The sequence below is a fragment of the Typopeltis vanoorti genome, chromosome 17 (genome assembly GCF_054136105.1).
Source record: "Typopeltis vanoorti isolate ZY-2024b chromosome 17, IOZ_Tvanoo_1.0, whole genome shotgun sequence".
Classification (NCBI taxonomy): domain Eukaryota; kingdom Metazoa; phylum Arthropoda; class Arachnida; order Uropygi; family Thelyphonidae; genus Typopeltis; species Typopeltis vanoorti.
This window is the reverse complement of record NC_143565.1, coordinates 53,170,000-53,188,317: the sequence shown is the minus strand read 5'-3', so window position 1 is coordinate 53,188,317 and position 18,318 is coordinate 53,170,000. Positions and strand designations below refer to the sequence as shown.

Here is an 18,318-nt window from a genome sequence, read left to right as displayed (position 1 = left end):
TTGCTATAAGTCAGAGAGCATAGAAGGTAAAAAGCAAGAGATGTTTAGGCAGTTGAGCTTGGCAAGTGCAAAGAGAATGATTATGGGAGATTACAATAGTATAACTTGGGAAGAGGACACTGAATTTATTAGAAAGGGATTGGAATTTCTGGAATCCTTGAGAATGGTTCAAGAGTTTTGGATTTGGTCATAGCATCAGAAGATCTGATTGTGACTGAGATGACATCTGTCCCAGTCGAAGAGAGTCATCATGTGGTTTTGACTTGGAAGATGAATCGACATGCAGGAGTATCAAATAGAAAGGAATGCATGCAGAATTATATAGGCAGGTGATTATAATAATCTTAGAAATCAGCTTGGGACAGTTCCATGGACAGAGGATGGAAGAGTGAGATATTATCAGTACATGGAAACTGATGAAAAAAATATTTATCAGCAACAATGGCAAATTGTATACCTTAAGTGAAAAACAGAACAATTTGGTATACAGTGGATGATAAACAATATTAAACAAGAACTGCAGCTAAAAAAAAAAAAAAAAAAAGATTATAAAAGATATATACAGAAAGGGACAGAGAGAGCAAATGCATGAAGAATATGACTCAGACCAGGAAAGTGACTAGTATGGTAAGGAATGCAAAACTGGAATATGAGAAAAGATTGGCCCTAAGATCCAAAGAAAATCCTAAGGAAAAATTCTTTCATGTGATCAGTAGCAGGAGGAAGAATGATTGTGGTAGAATAACATTGTTAGACAAAGATCGGAATAGAGTGACTGATGCAGAGGACATAGTGGAGTTAATGATCACTGTATTGAGATATTTCATCCTGGAGAAGTAGATTTTAATACTAGAGGGATGGGGAGGGTTTGAAGATTAGAAGTGCAAGAGGAGAGTGTGTTTCAAATACCGAGTACTCTGAATATCAATAAAGCAATGGGACTGGATGGTATTTTGTCATGGGTTTTGAGGGAATGCACTAAAGAAATGAAAACAGCTCCAATGACTTCGCCTTTCCATGAGAGCCTGGCTATGGGAAAGGAGTGCAAGGAGTGAAAGTAGGGTAAGATAGTACCAGTGCATAAGGATAGTAGTAGAAGGGAAGTGTCCAACTATAGACCAGTTTATATTTCATCAGTAGTTGTTGAGATTTTGGAGAAATTAGTGAGAGAATACAGACAGCATTGGGCAGATGAGGGTAATGTTATCTGCAGAGCAGCCAGCATGGATTTGTTAAAGGACATTCATGTTTTAATAATCTGATTGCCTTTTATAATAAAGTAAGAAGAGTGGTTGATGAGTGAAAGGTATATGCTGGCATTTTTATTATTTTTTATTTTACAAAGGCATTTGACAGGGTGCTACATGATAAGCTGATATTTAAATTATAGCACATGGGTTTAGATGTCACATTAGTGAATTGAATTGGGGATTATCTGATAGATACCAGAGAGTTGTGTATGAGGGAGTGATATCAAGCAAGTAGAAGATGGAGTGCTGCAGGACTCTGTACTGGGTCCTATTTTGTTTAACTTTTATAATGACATTGTCAATGGATTGCAAAGAATATTCAGTTGTTTGCAGATGATGTGAAGTTGGGAAGGGTTATTAATAACAAAGCAGATGTGGTATCCCTTCAGGAAGATTTGAATAACCTGGACAGATGGGCAAATGATGGGGATATGATTCAATTCAACTAAATGTAAGGTCTTGAAGTTTGGGATCCATCGATAGGAGGCTGCATACTCTGTTGGAAGTACTGTACTAGAAGAAGTGGAGGAGGCAAAGAACCTTGGAGGAATGGGGACTACTGCAATACTGAGAAGGACACTGACCACCAGAGAAAGAAGCATCATTCCAATGTATAAAGCCCTGATCAGACCACACCTGGACTATTGTGCTAAGATTTAGTTACCAGGATTTGAATGGGATAAATTAACTTTGGAAAGAGTACAGAGGCAAATAACAAAAATGATATCAGGACTCAACATTGTTAGTTATGAAGACAGACTGAAGGAATGTGGATTGAAAAGTTTGGTAGATAGAATGAGAAGTGATGTGATTGAAACATTTAAACTTTGAGAGGTAGTTACAGGAAAGTTGACACTGGGAAGTTCTTTTATATGATAGAATAAGGGAAAGGAGCAAGGACAAGGAGCCATCCCTGGTAGTTGCAAGAGGAAGTCTTTAGCAAGTGAACCACAGAATGCATTGCCTGATAAGGACACAAACAGTTAATGACTTGGAGTGTGATAGAATTTGCATTATCTAGGATGGGTCTTCCATAACGAGTTCTATGACTCCACGGAGATCCTGAATACTAATAATATTAAGGTCCATATATCTTCAGCCTATTTCTTTGTTATTATCATAAGAAAAAGTCTTATTCACTCATCCCTTTACAGTTCTTTATTTTGACACTCATTTTTTTCTAAATTCCTCTTCACAAGTACCTTAATTTATCACACTTATTTCTTTCATATAATATCTAGGTTTGCTTAAGGATCAAAGCTAGATAACTGTGAAGAGACCTCGCAGTCTGTAAGGAATGTTGGAGAACCAATCAAAGCCTCTGATGCAATATCCAATATCTTCTCATGATGTGTGTTTTACCTTTTCACAATGTGTCCGTGATTAGATGTCCATCCCAATACTGAACAAACGGTAATCTGGGATCTAGATGCACTGGTTTAAATAATAAGACAAAATGCAGAAGCTCAGTATTTAACACTTAAAACATGAAGATAAACTTCTTTAATGGCAGGCAATTTCAAGTAGAGTAATGTGGACAAATTTCAAAATGAGAAACTGGATAATGAGATTTATTTGTGAGTATTATCCTATAGATGACTTTAGCAAGGAAAAATTAAAATTTTGGGGTCATCAGAGTGGCCAGCTGTTGTAAAGAAAAAGGTCAAACTGTTTTTGTTGAAGATTTAAACAACAGAGTAGGAAGTTAATATTTGAACATAATGAATACAGTAAGCTTGCTGGTCTGGATGGCTAGCTGATGCATCAACTTTCTACCCAACAAGCCACAGGTTCAAATCCCACCATGGACAATCGTAAGATTGTCTTTAGGTGAAAGATAAATTTCATCACCCAGTGTGAGACTTCTGCCCTGATCAGTGGAGGCTTTTCAAGTGACTTGAAAAAGTTTCATGTTTGCTCTCTAGAGCAGGAGTTTCATACTATGTAATAAATAAATAAAAAATAATAAATAAAATAGATAAAAAAATTTAACCTTCCTGCAGTACTGATGTACTATAGATTTACAACTTTTCATGAGTGGAGACACATAAAAAAGAATAGTCACTGGGTTTTCCTCTCAAGGATAGTTATTAATAATACCATATCATAAAATAAAGATGTGCACAAATTCATACTGAGAGGAGGGGAGAGAAGACACAAGACACACACAAAAAAAGTCTTACTGACTATATTATTATTGATAATGACATTCTCATGATAGTTAATAATACAAGTATACAAAGAACTTCAAAGAGGAAGTGATTACCATTTAGTTTTGAGCACTATAAAAATGAATGTCATACTGAAAGGAAAAAAAACAATGTATATAATAAATTTTTAAAAGAATCAAAGTTGAACAGCTTTTGGGGTGAACTGTAAACTCAAATATACAAATATTATTCAAGAAAAAACAATTATATTGAAAGATTGTTAAATGAAAGTGAAAAAGTCATAGTAGAAATTTTACAAAAGAAATGCAGTATCAAATTTAAAATGGCAGTTAGCAAGAATTTAAGGACCAGATTTTTTTTTTTTATTTTTTTAAGCTTGAAGTGTATTGAATGAACTGAATGAGTTACCAGTGGTGGTGTAAATACTTTGTCAGTGAATGAATTTAAGGTGGGGGAAGGGAGTATGATAAGCATTCTGTGAATGATGGTTAGTGTTAGCTTCTTGCAATAACTCCATAGAGATGCACAGAAAATAGTAATAATAATAATAATAACATAAACATTTGTTGAGATTTGATTTCAGTATCAGCAGGTATATGAAAGGCTCAATCTGTATAGATGAAGCCCTTTGGTCAGAAAGATCTGGGTTCGATTCCCATCAGCGACGTGAGGAATCTTCATCTGGTCTCTTTTCACGAAAGGTGAGTTAGTCAGTCTCATATGGAGGTAGGGTTTTTTTTCCACAAAGTAACTCGGGTTTTTTCATCTCCCAGAACAGGCAAACTGACCCGGTGAACACACACACACACACACACACAGATTACAGTCATGAAGATTGCCCTTAGGGGATGCAGAAAGGATGACAAACCAGCCACATTAAATTCGTTGTGAACCCCCTCATTAGGGAACTCTACCTGACTCATCTTCTGTAGTGGGAATGCTTACTTGGTTTGTCAGATTCCCTTTTGTAGAAAGAGACCACACCATGAGAAGGTATGGTTGACAAGTGAGGAAGAGGCAATATATTGCACATTGGCTGTCCTTTAGGATCACTCCTAATATAACAGTAGTATTTATAAAAACAGTATTTCATCAGTCTATCAGAATGAAATATAGAATCTATCAGAATTTTTTATTCCCCTATTTGCAATTTACAACAAACAAGTGTTCCAAAAAAATCTCTAAAGACCAGATTTATTTACTTTCAGAGATTTACATTTGAATGCATTCAGAATTAACAAGAGTTTTTATCTAGTGGTTTCAAATTAGCAATATTAGCATTAAATCTCACCTTATGGTGAAGAAAATATTGGTGAATATCAAGCAGGATTCTCAAGAAATAGATCAACAGTTGACCAAATGAAAATAATCTGCAAGTCAATATTTTATTTGTAGACTTTAGAAATGCATGTGATAACATTCATAGAGAAGGCCTTTGGGAAATATTAGATGAACTAAGAATACCTCATAAGATACATTTAATCAAAATTTGCACCTGACAGCAGAAGCATGGCATTAGCTAATGGAATTAGATCTGAACCTTTTGATATTAAGGCAGGAGTGAAGCAAGGAGATGCCCTTTCATTCATCCTTTTTAATTTAGCATTAGAAAAATGTATTTGAGAAATTGTATAAGATAACACAAACAGAACAGTAATATTAGGATATGCAGATAATATATATGCCTCATTGGAGAAATTGCTGAAGACATTAGAACATTTAGAAAACTCAAAACTGCTGCTGAAAAACTAGAATTACAAATCAACCAAGATAAAACTGAATATCTGAATGTATGCAGAAATCACAATCACGATGAAAATGACCATTTTACCACTGATAACCTGAAATTTAAAAGTGCCACCTCCTTCAAATATCTTGGAACATTGATTACTCAAGATAATAAAATTAGTACAGAAATAAAAGAATACGTGTCTCCACTAAATCTTATCATTTACTACATCATTTATTATCTTCCAAAATTCTATCAAGCAGAATTAAAATAGAAATATACAAGACAATCATTAGACCTGTTGTTTTATATGGAGACCTGGAGCATAGCAGACCAAGATCCCTGAAAATAAAATCCTCAGAAAAGTCTATGGACCTGTAAGAGATAACACAACAGGTGAAGACATAATCAAGAACTATATGAACTCTATAGATCCCCAACTTCTAGTTGATGAGATTCAAGCAAGCAGATTCAGCTGGCTTGGACATGTGGAAAGAATCAGTAAGGAGAGAATGGCTAAACAAGCATTCAAGATGAAGCCAATGGAAAGCGACCCAGAGGTAGACTGCAGATACATTGGAAGAATAATATCCAAAAAGACTTAGCTGAGATGAGAATCCAGAACTGGAATGAAAGAGCTCAAGACAGAAAGGAATGGAAGAAGTTGGTTCATGCAGCAAAGAACCTTAGAGGTTCAGCGAGCTGAAGAAGAATATTAACACTGGTGTTTGTTATGTGAATTTTCTTTCTTTCTAATGTTTCTCCTTGCTACCTTTCTGAGAGACAACCTGTAACCAGAATTCTGCTTTCCAGGAACATAACCTCTAAAACCCAGCACACGATTCAATGATTTTAACCATGATATTATTAAGAAATGAAAAGGACTTCTGATCAGATTTCATTTGGTTGTCTCGACCACACAAAAGATATACCAGCTTTCTCAGGAAGAATATAATAACCAACATTTTCTACTTGATGGCTGACTAAGTAGTTCAAATCACAGCCTTTAAGCTTGCTATTAAAAAAAAAAGCAATCAGTTATGGCTCGTCATCTTCCATTTGTTTCACTACTGCTGCAATATAATCATGGGATGCGTCTGTAGTTATATATATATATAAAAAAAAGGACAACAATGTCTAGAATAAATTAAAATGGGATACTACATGAGTGTGAATTGCAGAAAATCAAATGAATTTAGATTCTTTACTCACCTCACCAGAATCTCACTCCTTTTTAGTAAGATCAGTCAAACGATTCAGATAGGCTGAATGGTTTTGAAATGAAATGTCTATAAAATTTTATAAGTTCCAACAGAGTTCTGAATACTTTTAGTGTTCTTAAAAGTATTCAGAACCATCCTTTCTTTTAAGCTTACACAGTGATCCGAATGCATTTTTGAAAATTATGGAGACAACTACCATGCTTGAATAAAAACTTTAATTTAATATAACTAAAATTGACATTCAACGTTTCAACCTTTATGTCAAGGTCATCTTCTGGAGCATACAACTATACACAGAAAACAAGCTACACTACAATCAAACTGGTTTGTTAAAGATACTGACCAACCGCTACAACAATTGTTGGCCTGACCTCTGGTGAAAAAAAAAAAAAAAAAAAATTATACATCAACGCTAGAGTCCTATTATTAGTGTTATCTGTACATTGGGCGCAACAACAAGTATCTATCTATATACATATATTAACATCATGATTATACCTGTACATTCCAGCCAATTGGTATGGAATGGTTTCTAATACTAGCTGAAGATTGGCTAGAGTCCTGACTTATGCTGGATCTTATATATTAGGTAGACTGAATGTGTGCCATCCAGATCCTTGGAATTTTCATGCCATCTTTGTTGTTGATATTTGGGTGATTTATCAGGATTTCACAGGCTTCCTTAAATTTCCTTTCATGAAAGGAAATTTAAGGAAGCCTGCTTTCATGAAAGGAAATTTAAGAAAGCCTGCGAAATCCTGATAAATCACCCAAATATCAACAACAAAGATGGCATGAAAATTCCAAGGATCTGGATGGCACACATTCAGCCTACCTAATATATAAGATCCAGCATAAGTCAGGACTCTAGCCAATCTTCAACTAGTATTAGAAACCATTCCATACCAATTGACTGGAATGTACAGATATAGTCATGATGTTAATATATGTATATAGATAGATACTTGTTGTTGCGCCCAATGTATTTCTACAACCAACACATACACTAATAATAGGACTCTAGCGTTGATGTATAATTTTTTTTTTTTTTTTCACAGAGGTCAGGGCCAACAATTGTTGTAGTGGTTGATCAGTATCTTTAACAAACCAGTTTGATTGTAGTGTAGCTTGTTTTCTGTGTATAGTTGTATGCTCCAGAAGATGACCTTGACATAAAGGTTGAAATGCCGAATGTAGATTTTAGTTATATTAAACTAAAGTTTTTATTCAAACACAGTAGTTGTCTCCATAATTTTCAAAAATGTATTCAGAACCATGTTTGAACCACTGGATCTTATTCTCTCCTCACTTATATATCTAATATATAAGAATTCTTCCAAGAAAACTTCACGCTGAGATGTTTTCAGTCTCAAGTTAGCTTAAAAGAAAGGATATATTACACTTGCTTTACATGCTTGTCATGTCATCTTACAGTAACATCCACACTCTTTCGTCAGTATCTAGTAGTACTCAGAAATTAGATCTAATTTTGAAAATCCCCCCCCCCCCTTGAACAGTTGCTAAAAGTTCTTCAGTATTGTTTAAAGAGAACTTGATAACCTAATAGGCTCACTTAACCCTATTTACAGCTCTTAAATCCAGCAAATGCATTTTAGCAGTTAACTTGTCTAACAAAAGGGAGGAAAGAAACATTCGAAAAAGACTAAGATGGTTGCAGATAGTTCAATGATTCCTACTAGGTATTTATATAGCTATAATTATACCCATTTCTTCAGGTATTTTCAATGACAGCACTCTCAGAATTAGCACCATCACTGTGATTTCTCCATTTTCTTCTATGACTGTAATAGAATAAACAGCTGCTGGTCAACATCCATCTACTGTTCATCTCAAAACCTACCAAATTGCATTCTCATCTTCCACTTTCATTCCATCTACTCTGTTCTTTTGAACAGCCTTTCTACACCTGTCTTACCTAGAAACTATACGTCAGCTGTTCAAGAACCACCAGATTTCTTCTTTCTCTTAATATACAGATTTTATATATATATAAAATATTTTTGATAACACAAGAAAGTTTTTTTTCTGAGGTTCTCCAGAATTAGGGAATGGTGATGAATTTTTTATGATCATGTTTTGGGAGGATGAGGTTTGGGAGAAAAAATGCAGAGTTTTTTTGATTAAGTAGAGGGTAAAGGCTTAAGAAAAAGTCTGACAGATGTGACTAATTTCAGTGGGGAGGATACTATGGTCCAAGCAGATGGTTCTAACCATATTAGCTAACATTTTAATAACACCCTACTGCTGAAAGGGGTGATGACATGAAAAATGATAGTATACCTACTGATTAACAATAACTTGAATGGAATATGCTGCCAGAGTGATTAGCATATGAAAGATTTTGTGGCATTTAGAGCTAACTAAGGTAATGGGTCTTTCGACGTAGAATTTCAGTGGTGGTAATGATGATGATACAATACAATAATACAGGGTAATCAAAATTAAAGTATCCCTGTTTAAGGTCTTGTGGAGTGCCATCCATTGATACAAATGCTGTGAAACGTTGCAGGAATACATTGTGCCATGCAAAAGCGATATCTGACAGAGGGGGGGAAAAAGTTCCAAAATTTGTCGCCAAGGCATTCTAAACACCACATGCATGGAATTTGCATATCACGCAACTTGGCAGGTACCAGGTGGGTTTAAAATGATGGGAATGGGATTTTTTTCTTCATTCTGGTTGTCCACAGTGATGGGACTAACTTGTCCCAACATGCTTTGCTCATGAAGGTGTATACCTAAACAACTGTTATGATGTTGCTGCACTCTGAGAATTTCATCACCTGAATGAATGTTGATGAGATTTACTATCTCCATGTGCTCTGAGACGAATGATTAGCTGCAATTGCCATTGTGGAGCAGGCCATGAAAAACATGGTGTGACCGTCGATGATTTTGTGGAGAGATGAGGCTCACTTTCACCTGAACAGAACTGTGAATACCCACAAATGTTGGGAATGAGCTATGCAAAACCTGCAAGCATCCAACAAATTCCTTTGAATTCACCCAAAGTTACTGTCTGGCAATTATCTTTGGATCATTCTTCTTTGAGGACATTCACCAGTTGGGTGCTGTGACCTGTTCAGTTACTGCCGAGAGGTATCACGATATGATGAACAATTTTGCTGTGCCGTAGTTACGGCAATGCCTGTGCACGGAATCAGTCATTTTCATGCAGGTGGGTATGAAAATGACTCTTCAGACATCAGTCAATCCACACAGGAGGTTCTTCGAGAACATTTCATGGAAGCCAGAGTGATCAGTTGTGCATTTCCCACTGCATGGCCACCTTGTTCACCTGATCTGACCCCCCCCCCTCTGTGACTTCTGGCTCTGGGGATTTCTCAAAAACAAGGTTTATTGGGATCATCCTGATGACTTGCCAACACTGAAAGTTAGCATAACGCAGTATATACGCAACATCAGTCCTGACAAGTGGTATTCTACCATATAACACACTGTGCAAAGGATGCAGTTTGTGGGATACTAGAAAGGGCAGCACATTGAACAGTACAGACTGAATGCATAATAGAAGTGAATAAAAATGTGTTATTTACTTATGTTACTTTTCTCCTGCCTATACACACAGAAAAATTACTACAGCTACATTCAGTACATCATACAGCACCCCTGGTAGTGATTTTGGAACTACCTTTTTTTCCCTCAGATATCACTTCCATATAACGCACAATGCATTCCTGCAAAGTTCTGCAGCATTTGTATCAGTGGGTAGTGCTCCACCAGGCCTTAAAACAGGGATATTTTAATTTTGATCACCATGTACATTCTGAATTTTTGTTTTTCAAATTTATATGATTACTCACTGTTCATGATTACGACTGATATTAATGTGATGATAAAGAATACCTGTTGATCTGGAAAAGAAAAAGAAAAATTATTTAAACATGTAGTCAATAGAAGTATGTTTACTTTGTTCATCATATACAACCTAGCAATTACTAGGTTTTTTTAATAGTCCATTTCATTAATATATATATATATATATATATATATATATAATTATATTTCTAAATGCATAATTAAAGTAACGATGGTTAGCTTGCAGTCAGTGGTAGAGACCAGCCTTTGTTTACACTTCATATAACAATTTTCTTAATTAAGTTAAGGGATATTGCATCCCATATTGTTTCTTAGCCGAATATAGAAACTATATAAAGTTCGGCAATTCCAAGCGTAAGCAAATACCTGGATAGTGGCCTGACTCATTTGGTAGTGCAAACTGAGGCAACTCATAGAAAGGGTGGATCAAGTTCCAATCACTATTCTTGGTATTTACCCATAATGTGAATTAGCGCCTAGGTAACTTGGTATTAACTAGGGTATACCTGCTCACTGATGAGACCTCAATAAGCGTTGAAACTGGTCTGGGTAGTGACCTTCTCTCATAATGTAGAACAGTAATACAACTCCTAGGAGCTAAGTTCACATTATGGGTAAATACCAAGAATAGTGATTGGAGCTTGCTCCACCCTTTCTATGAGTTGCCTCAGTTTGCACTACGAAATGGGTCAGGTGCCACTATCCAGGTATTTGCTTACGCTTGGAATCGCCGAACTTTATATAGTTTCTATATTCGGCATGAAACTCTTTGAGTTTCTTATTTGGCTAAGAAACAATATGGGATGCAATATCCCTTAACTTAAATGAGTTCATGTCGCCGAATTGAAGCCTTTGGCTCTTCATATAATTAGTAATTTTCTTAATTTTTTTATTCACAGAATAATGCTGGTTATTAATTACAAGTGATTTAATGTGAGTTATTGAAAAAACAATTATGCAGTAAATAATTATCCTTATAAAAAAATAGATGTGTTGTGTTTTAAAACATCTTAATTCACTTCATCCTCCATCTTATCAACTTATTATTATTTATATGGGTACTCCATGAAGTCAAAAGACTCATCACGGGAGACCCAATCTATCCATTAACACAATACCTATCATACCTTTTATCATACACAATACTATTAAACCTATTCACTGTTGGGATGCTCAAAACCATCTCTGGCAATCCATTCCACTCATTCACCACTTTCCAAGTAAAGAACCTAGTCTGCATATCCTAACTAACCACACTCTTAGACAACTTCCAAGTGTGATCCTTTTTGATCTCGAAAATTTCTTTTGTGTCAATTTTCTACACTCTCCTTCTACCCCCTCCCCTTTTTCTGCTTGTCAGCTAAACTCTGCAACCCACACACACCCTCAATTTATTCTTATAGGGAACATGACACAGATCTGTCACTGGTCTCTAAATCTTCCCCACAACCTCCCAGTCCCCAAGAAACACAGGCGACCAAATCTGTGCACAGTACTCAACATGTGACCAAATTATTATTATTATTATTATTCAAGCCTCCATGAAGTCAAAAGACTCATCGTGGGAGATCCTTTCTTAGAAACACAAGTCTATCAAGACTCATCAAGGGATGTCCTCTTAGGAAACACAAAGTCTATCATACCACTCCTTAAATGCATTAAGGAATTCTCGCTCTCACCACTCTATCAGGCAATAGGGATAATAACCTCCCAATCTTTACTTGTCAATATGTTCTTCAGCATCCAAGTAATCTTCTGAGTTATTCTGCCAACTCTTGCAATATGTCCTCAGAATTTCAAATCTCTATCTGTCATCATCCCTACCCTCATCAATTTCCTGTAAAGTAGTAACATCAATGATATGAAGTGTGTAATCTGTTTCAATAAGGAAATACCGTGAGTTGGCAGATTTAAATAAATTATAATACTGGAATAAACTCACATAAAATATTATTTTACTAGTATAATTTTCGTCTAAATATCAAAGGTATCTTCCATACATGTAAAAAAAGCTAATCAAGCAATAACTGACAATTCCAAAAGGTGCCACCTAAGTAACTAATGTAAGACAACTATAAAAGGTCATTAAATAGTTGATAAAGGTAAAAGTCACCTTTATCAACTGTTGCCTTCTCTAGTTATTCCATCACTGGATATCCCCCCCCTTCAAATCTTCCAGTATATCATTAATGTACAAATTAAAGAGTAGTGGTCCTAGTACAGAGCACTGGGGCATTTCACTAGTCATCCTCATTTGCCTTGATTCCACTCCACCATACACCACCCTCTCATGTCTGTCTATTATCCCCCCCCCCCCCATCAGCCTCATATCCATTTCCATTTGCTCCAACTTAGTTTTCCATGCTGTATTCTGTCAAATGCCTTTGCAAAATCCAGCAGTATCAGGGTGTAGCTATTTCCTTTATCCAATTTTGCTGTCACCTTACCAATAGTTTAACCACTACTCCAGAGATACAAATGGTCTGTAATTTGCTACTTTTATCTTGGAGTAACCTTTATGTAATGGAACTATCTTACCTCCTTGGAACCTTGCCAGAGCTGAGACTTAGATTAAACAACTTCGTCAGCGGCACTGCCAGTTCACATGCACATTCTTGTAGCATACAAGCTGACATGCCATCCAGGCCCACTGCTGTATTCACATTGATATATTTCAATATACCTCGTACCTCGAGTTCATCTACCTCAATGCTTACATCAGTCTCTGTCACCTCAATAATTGAACTATTCCTCCTGCTTCTGTCATTTTCCCACTATCAGCAGTGAGTAAAGTAATCTTTCCATAATCATTCTTTCTCTTACTTGCAACATAGCGAGAAAACTCTTTTGGATTTACTTTGGTCTGCTTAGCTAATTTTTTTCTCAAAATCTGATTAGCCTTTTTTAACATACTAGTTACCCTTCTTGCTTGAGTTTATATTGCTCATGAGCATGCTGATCACCTTGTTGTTTATATTCTTTCCACAATGCTTTATTGGTGAGAGTGACCATGAGGTGATTACCTGAATGGTTGCCAGCAGTGTGAGGACTTCTGTGAGAAAAGGGTATATGTGGAACTACAATGGGAGTGATTATGAAGAGCTCAGGAGACAGCTTGTGGGTGTAGCAGGGAATGAGGAGTTAGCTGGAAAAGCGATCAATGCAGCTTGGGGGATTTTCAAAAACTATCTAGTAGATGCAATGTCTAAGTGTATTTCAAGGGTGAGAAGGTTAAATAAAGTGGGTGTGAGATGGATGAATAAAGAGATTAAGCATGCGATACAGAGAAAAAAGGCATTGTGGAGGCAGCATAAGAGAAGTGGAAATAACCAATTCCATGAGGTCTACAAAGACCAGGCAAGGAGGGTGACTTGGTTAGTGAGGGTAGCTAAAGAGAGGTATGAACAGCAGTTAGCAAATGATGCCAAAAAGAATCCTAAGGAGTTGTTTCGATATGTAGCAAGCAAAAGAAATAATGATTATGGAAGGATGACATTGATTGCAGAAAATGGTATAAAGACAGCTGTTGCGAAATGTGTAGTGGAGATACTTAATGAGCAGTTCATAAAGGTCTTTCAATTTTGTGAATGTGACTTCATGGAGAGACTGAGAGCAGTTGATGATGGGGAGGAGAAACTGACTGTAAGTGAGCAAGAAGTGTATGGGGAATTGAGTAAACTAGATGTTAATAAGGCTTGATAATATATCACCACGTAATTCTGAAGGAATGTGCCAGGGGAGTTGAAACCGGCCTTGACATATTTTTTTAATACGAGTCTTGTACTCGATCAAGTTCCTAAGGAGTGAAAGGAGTGAACTCAATCACTTCATAAAGGAGGTGATTGAACTCAAGCATCAAACTATAGGCCTATCTGTGTGTCAGGTGTTGTAGTTAAGTTGTTGGAGAAGCTTGTGAGAACTAGGATCCAGAATTGGGTTGACAACAATGATATTATCTTTGATGGACAGCATGGATTTGCTAAAGGGAGGTCATGTTTTAATAATCTACTTACTTATCACAATAAAGTGACTGCTTCCTTGGACAGAGGAAAAGGATGCACAGTAATATACTTGGATTTCACAAATTCTTTTGATAGAGTACCTCATGATAGGCTGACAGTCAAACTAGAGCAAATGGAGTTGGATAATAGACTAGTGCATTGGATTGGAAACTAGCTATCTGATAAGTATCAACAAGTTGTGTATGGGGGAGCGATATCCAGGAAAAGGAAAGTCACTAGTGGCATACCTCAGGGATCTGTTTTAGGGCCATTACTGTTTAACTTGTATATTAACCACCTTACCGGCCATTATGGATCAAATATACATCCTCATATGCTTCGTATCCATCATATATTTCAATGTAATATCAATGGTATTACAATTTCAATATGCACTTCGCATCCATGAAAACCTTGACATCTATAGACGTCTTGCTCGGTAGCGTGGTTAATGATATTAGTGAAAATTTGGATGGAGATATTCAGTTGTTTGCAGATGATGCAAAGTTGGGACGAACCATGAAGAGCAGTGAAGATGTTGTGGCCTTAATAGAAGACTTGAATAAATTGAGTGATTGGGCACGGAAATGGGGATTTGAGTTCAATGTTTCAAAATGTAAGGTTTTAAAATTTGGAAAACAAAGATGGGATGCAGAATTTATGCTTGGTGAGGATATATTGTTAGAGGTGGAGAAATAAGAGATCTGGGGGTGATAGTGGATAAAGATCTGAAATTTAGGGGACACATAGCCAAAATTGTGAAGACAACACAAAGGCTTCTGGGAATGATGTGTAGAAGTAGAGATTCTTGTTCTGTTGTATAAGGCTTTGATTAGGCCACACATGGACTATTGTGCCCAGATTTGGTCACCTGGTTTTCAGAAGGTTGAAGAGATGTTGGAGGGGGTCCAGGGACGACTGACTGGGGTGGTTTCTGGCCTCTAGAGTGTCGAGTATGGGGAAAGATTGAGAAGATGTAATTTGCAGAGTCTGGTGGACAGGAGGAAGACGGGAGATATGATAGAGACCTATAAGTTGGTAAGTGGTTGTTATAGGATCAATGGTGGAGAAGTTCTACAGCAAATAGTGGGAAATCAGGGGAGAACCAGAGGTCATCCCTGGAAACTGTATAAAGAGGGTGTGAGTAGGGGAGTGAGAGGCAGGTTTTCTTCATGCAGAGTTGTGAATGATTGGAATGTCTTTCCTTCAGATTGTTGCGTCTGCAAGGAGTTTGAGTGTGTTTAAGACACGGTATGATGAGCTGTGTGTGTGTGATAAAAGGACATCCCAGATGAGTCTTTGATTCCAATGAAGTCTTGGAGTAATAATAATAATAATATTGCTAGTCATCCACCCAATCCCTACTTGGTTTATCCTCCTGACCTTGGGTATGCACTCTGATATAGCCTCAATCAAACAATCCTTGATTGCTTCCCATGTACTAATGACATTCATTTCATGTAGTTTCTTATGCATGACTGAATGACCTTGTATGACTGAAATTTCCCTATGTTGAACAGCCTCCTATACAAGAATGCATGGTTACTTTTCCTGATCAGAGGTAGAGCTGCTACTGTAGTTATTATTATTATTACCACCCCAAGACCTCATGGAGTCAAAGACTCATCTGGGAGATCCTTTTATCACACACACAGCTCATCATACCGTGTTTTAAACACATTCAAACTCTTTGCAGACACTGCATTCTCAGGCAAGGCATTCCAATCATTAACAACGCTGCACGAAAAAAAATCTCCCTACTCACACCCTCTTTATACAGTTTCCAGGGATGATCTCTGGTTCTCCCCGATCTCCCACTATTCTCTGTAAAACTTCTCCAGCATTGATCCTATAACAATCCCTTACCAACTTGTAGGTCTCTATCATATCTCCCCCTCTTCCTCCTGTCCACCAGACTCTGCAATTTAAATCTTCTCAATCTTTCCTCATACTCAATATTGCAGAGGTCAGAAACTACCTTAGTCGGTCTCCTTTAGACCCTTTCCAACATCTCTTCATCCTTCTGAAAAACCCAGTGACCAAATCTGGGCACAATAGTCCAGGTGTGGCCTAATCAAAGCCTTATACAATGGAACAAGAATCTCCCCACTTATACACGTCAGTGTCCTCCGCATCATTCCCAGAAGCCTTTGTGTTGTCTTCACAATTTTGGCGATGTGTCCCCTAAATTTTAGATCCTTATCCACTGTCACCCTCAGATCTCTTATTTCCTTTGACTGTCATTGACTGTCAACCTATCATGAGGTACTCTATCAATAGAATTTGTGAAATCCAAGTATATTACTGTGCATCCTTTTCCTCTGTCCAAGGAAGCAGTCACTTTATTGTGATAAGTAGATTATTAAAACATGACCTCCCTTTAGCAAATCCATGCTGTCCATCAAAGATAATATCATTGTTGTCAACCCAATTCTGGATCCTAGTTCTCACAAGCTTCTCCAACAACTTAACTACAACACCTGACACACAGATAGGCCTATAGTTTGATGCTTGAGTTCGATCACCTCCTTTGTGAAGTGGCACAATCTTGCCCTCCTTCCACTCCTTAGGAACTTGACCAAGTGCAAGACTCATATTAAAAAAATATGTCCAGGCAGGTGTCAACTGTTATAGATAGATCTTCACATACTATTACCCGATCCATCACTCTCAAACCCCTGAATCCTTCAATCACATGCGGTTTCAAGTAATTATTCCTTAGAAACTGTATAAATTCCATTTTGCCATGTGCTTTTTCCTCCCAATCAATATCACCATAGTTGAAGTTTCTTATGATAATTGCTAGGAAAATGTCATGCATATCTTCTTCTTCTTCTGGACCCCCAGGTATTGGTTTCTATCTCACACCAGACAGTCTCAAATGAACCATTGCTATCAGATCTACAATCTTCCTTAACCTCTATTTTTGTTGGTTGAAATTCTTCAGCTTTATTTAATAATACTCCTCCAGCTATCATTAATAATACTGCTCTACTTCCTCTGAAAATATAATATCTACTACATTCTATCCCTATAACTACAACTTTCTCTGACAACCAGGTGTTGCTGATGCCAAAAATGTTTGGCTAAGTCAACCTGATCAATACCAAAAATTCCTCTCCTTTATTTCTGATACTTCAGGCATTTGCATACCTGCATTTCAACATCCCCTAAGGTTCACAGTTACCTTTCACTCAGTTCACATAATGTCATTACCTGCCCATTCAGATTTGAACAAGGAAAACTCACACAGCTCTTCACAAACATTCCTGCACTCATACTCATTTGTCCCAGGGGTGGTTAGACATGCTTGATAGCTTCCCCCTAATATGTCTAGTTCCCTGGTTTTGCACTTCCAAACTCTCACTGAACACTTTCTCCAAGCACCTAACTCCAAAACCATTTAAATGCAGTCCATCAGGCATATACAAGTCCATCAAATTCACCCCACACATCTATAAACTACACACTATTCCTCCTGAACAATCTTATCAATGACTCATTGGCAATCACGACCCTTCTTCTCAGTTCTCTCCTATCATACCAAGGCAGCAGACTCACAATTACTTTCTTGCTCTTCATTTTTGCCTTCACTAATACCTCTTTCACATCTTCTGTCATTGCATATTCCTCACCTTTCAAATCATTTTGCCTACCAAAACAATTAATTTGTTCACTTCTTTCTTCTGCAAACTTACAGCTTCACTAACATCTTCTATCTTCGAACCTGGTAAACATGCTTTTGTCACTTTCTCATTAAGTATACGTCTCATCATCGCATCTTCATACAATGCTATCTTTTTCTCCCAGTTTCTTGCACTTTTATACTTTTCCCATTCACTCTTTCTTTCATTCTCCATCCTTCCGTACCACACACCAATTGTTTCTCCAGTCGGCTCAAGCTCACGTTTTGTCCTCTGAAGGAGTCTACATAAGTGTGCAATTTCTTTCCACACTGGTATCTCATCATCCACATTATTACTTTCAACGACTTCCTTCACACTCTCATTAGTATTTAATGCACTATCATTCACTGCTTCTGCTACACTCTCCACAACACTTCCACAATCCAGCCTTATACCC

The 18,318-nt window shown here is 37.0% G+C and overlaps 1 protein-coding gene across 1 annotated transcript in view; it reads right to left on the bottom strand.

Moving 5' to 3' along the window:
• The window catches only part of LOC150097392 (equilibrative nucleoside transporter 3-like), a 234,354-nt gene that overhangs the window by 102,464 nt on the left and 113,572 nt on the right, over positions 1 to 18,318 (bottom strand). Inside the window, exon 6 of the mRNA XM_090407415.1 lies at positions 10,219 to 10,269. Coding sequence (XP_090263541.1) covers positions 10,219 to 10,269 — 51 coding nt within the window. The remainder of the gene's footprint in view (positions 1 to 10,218; positions 10,270 to 18,318) is intronic.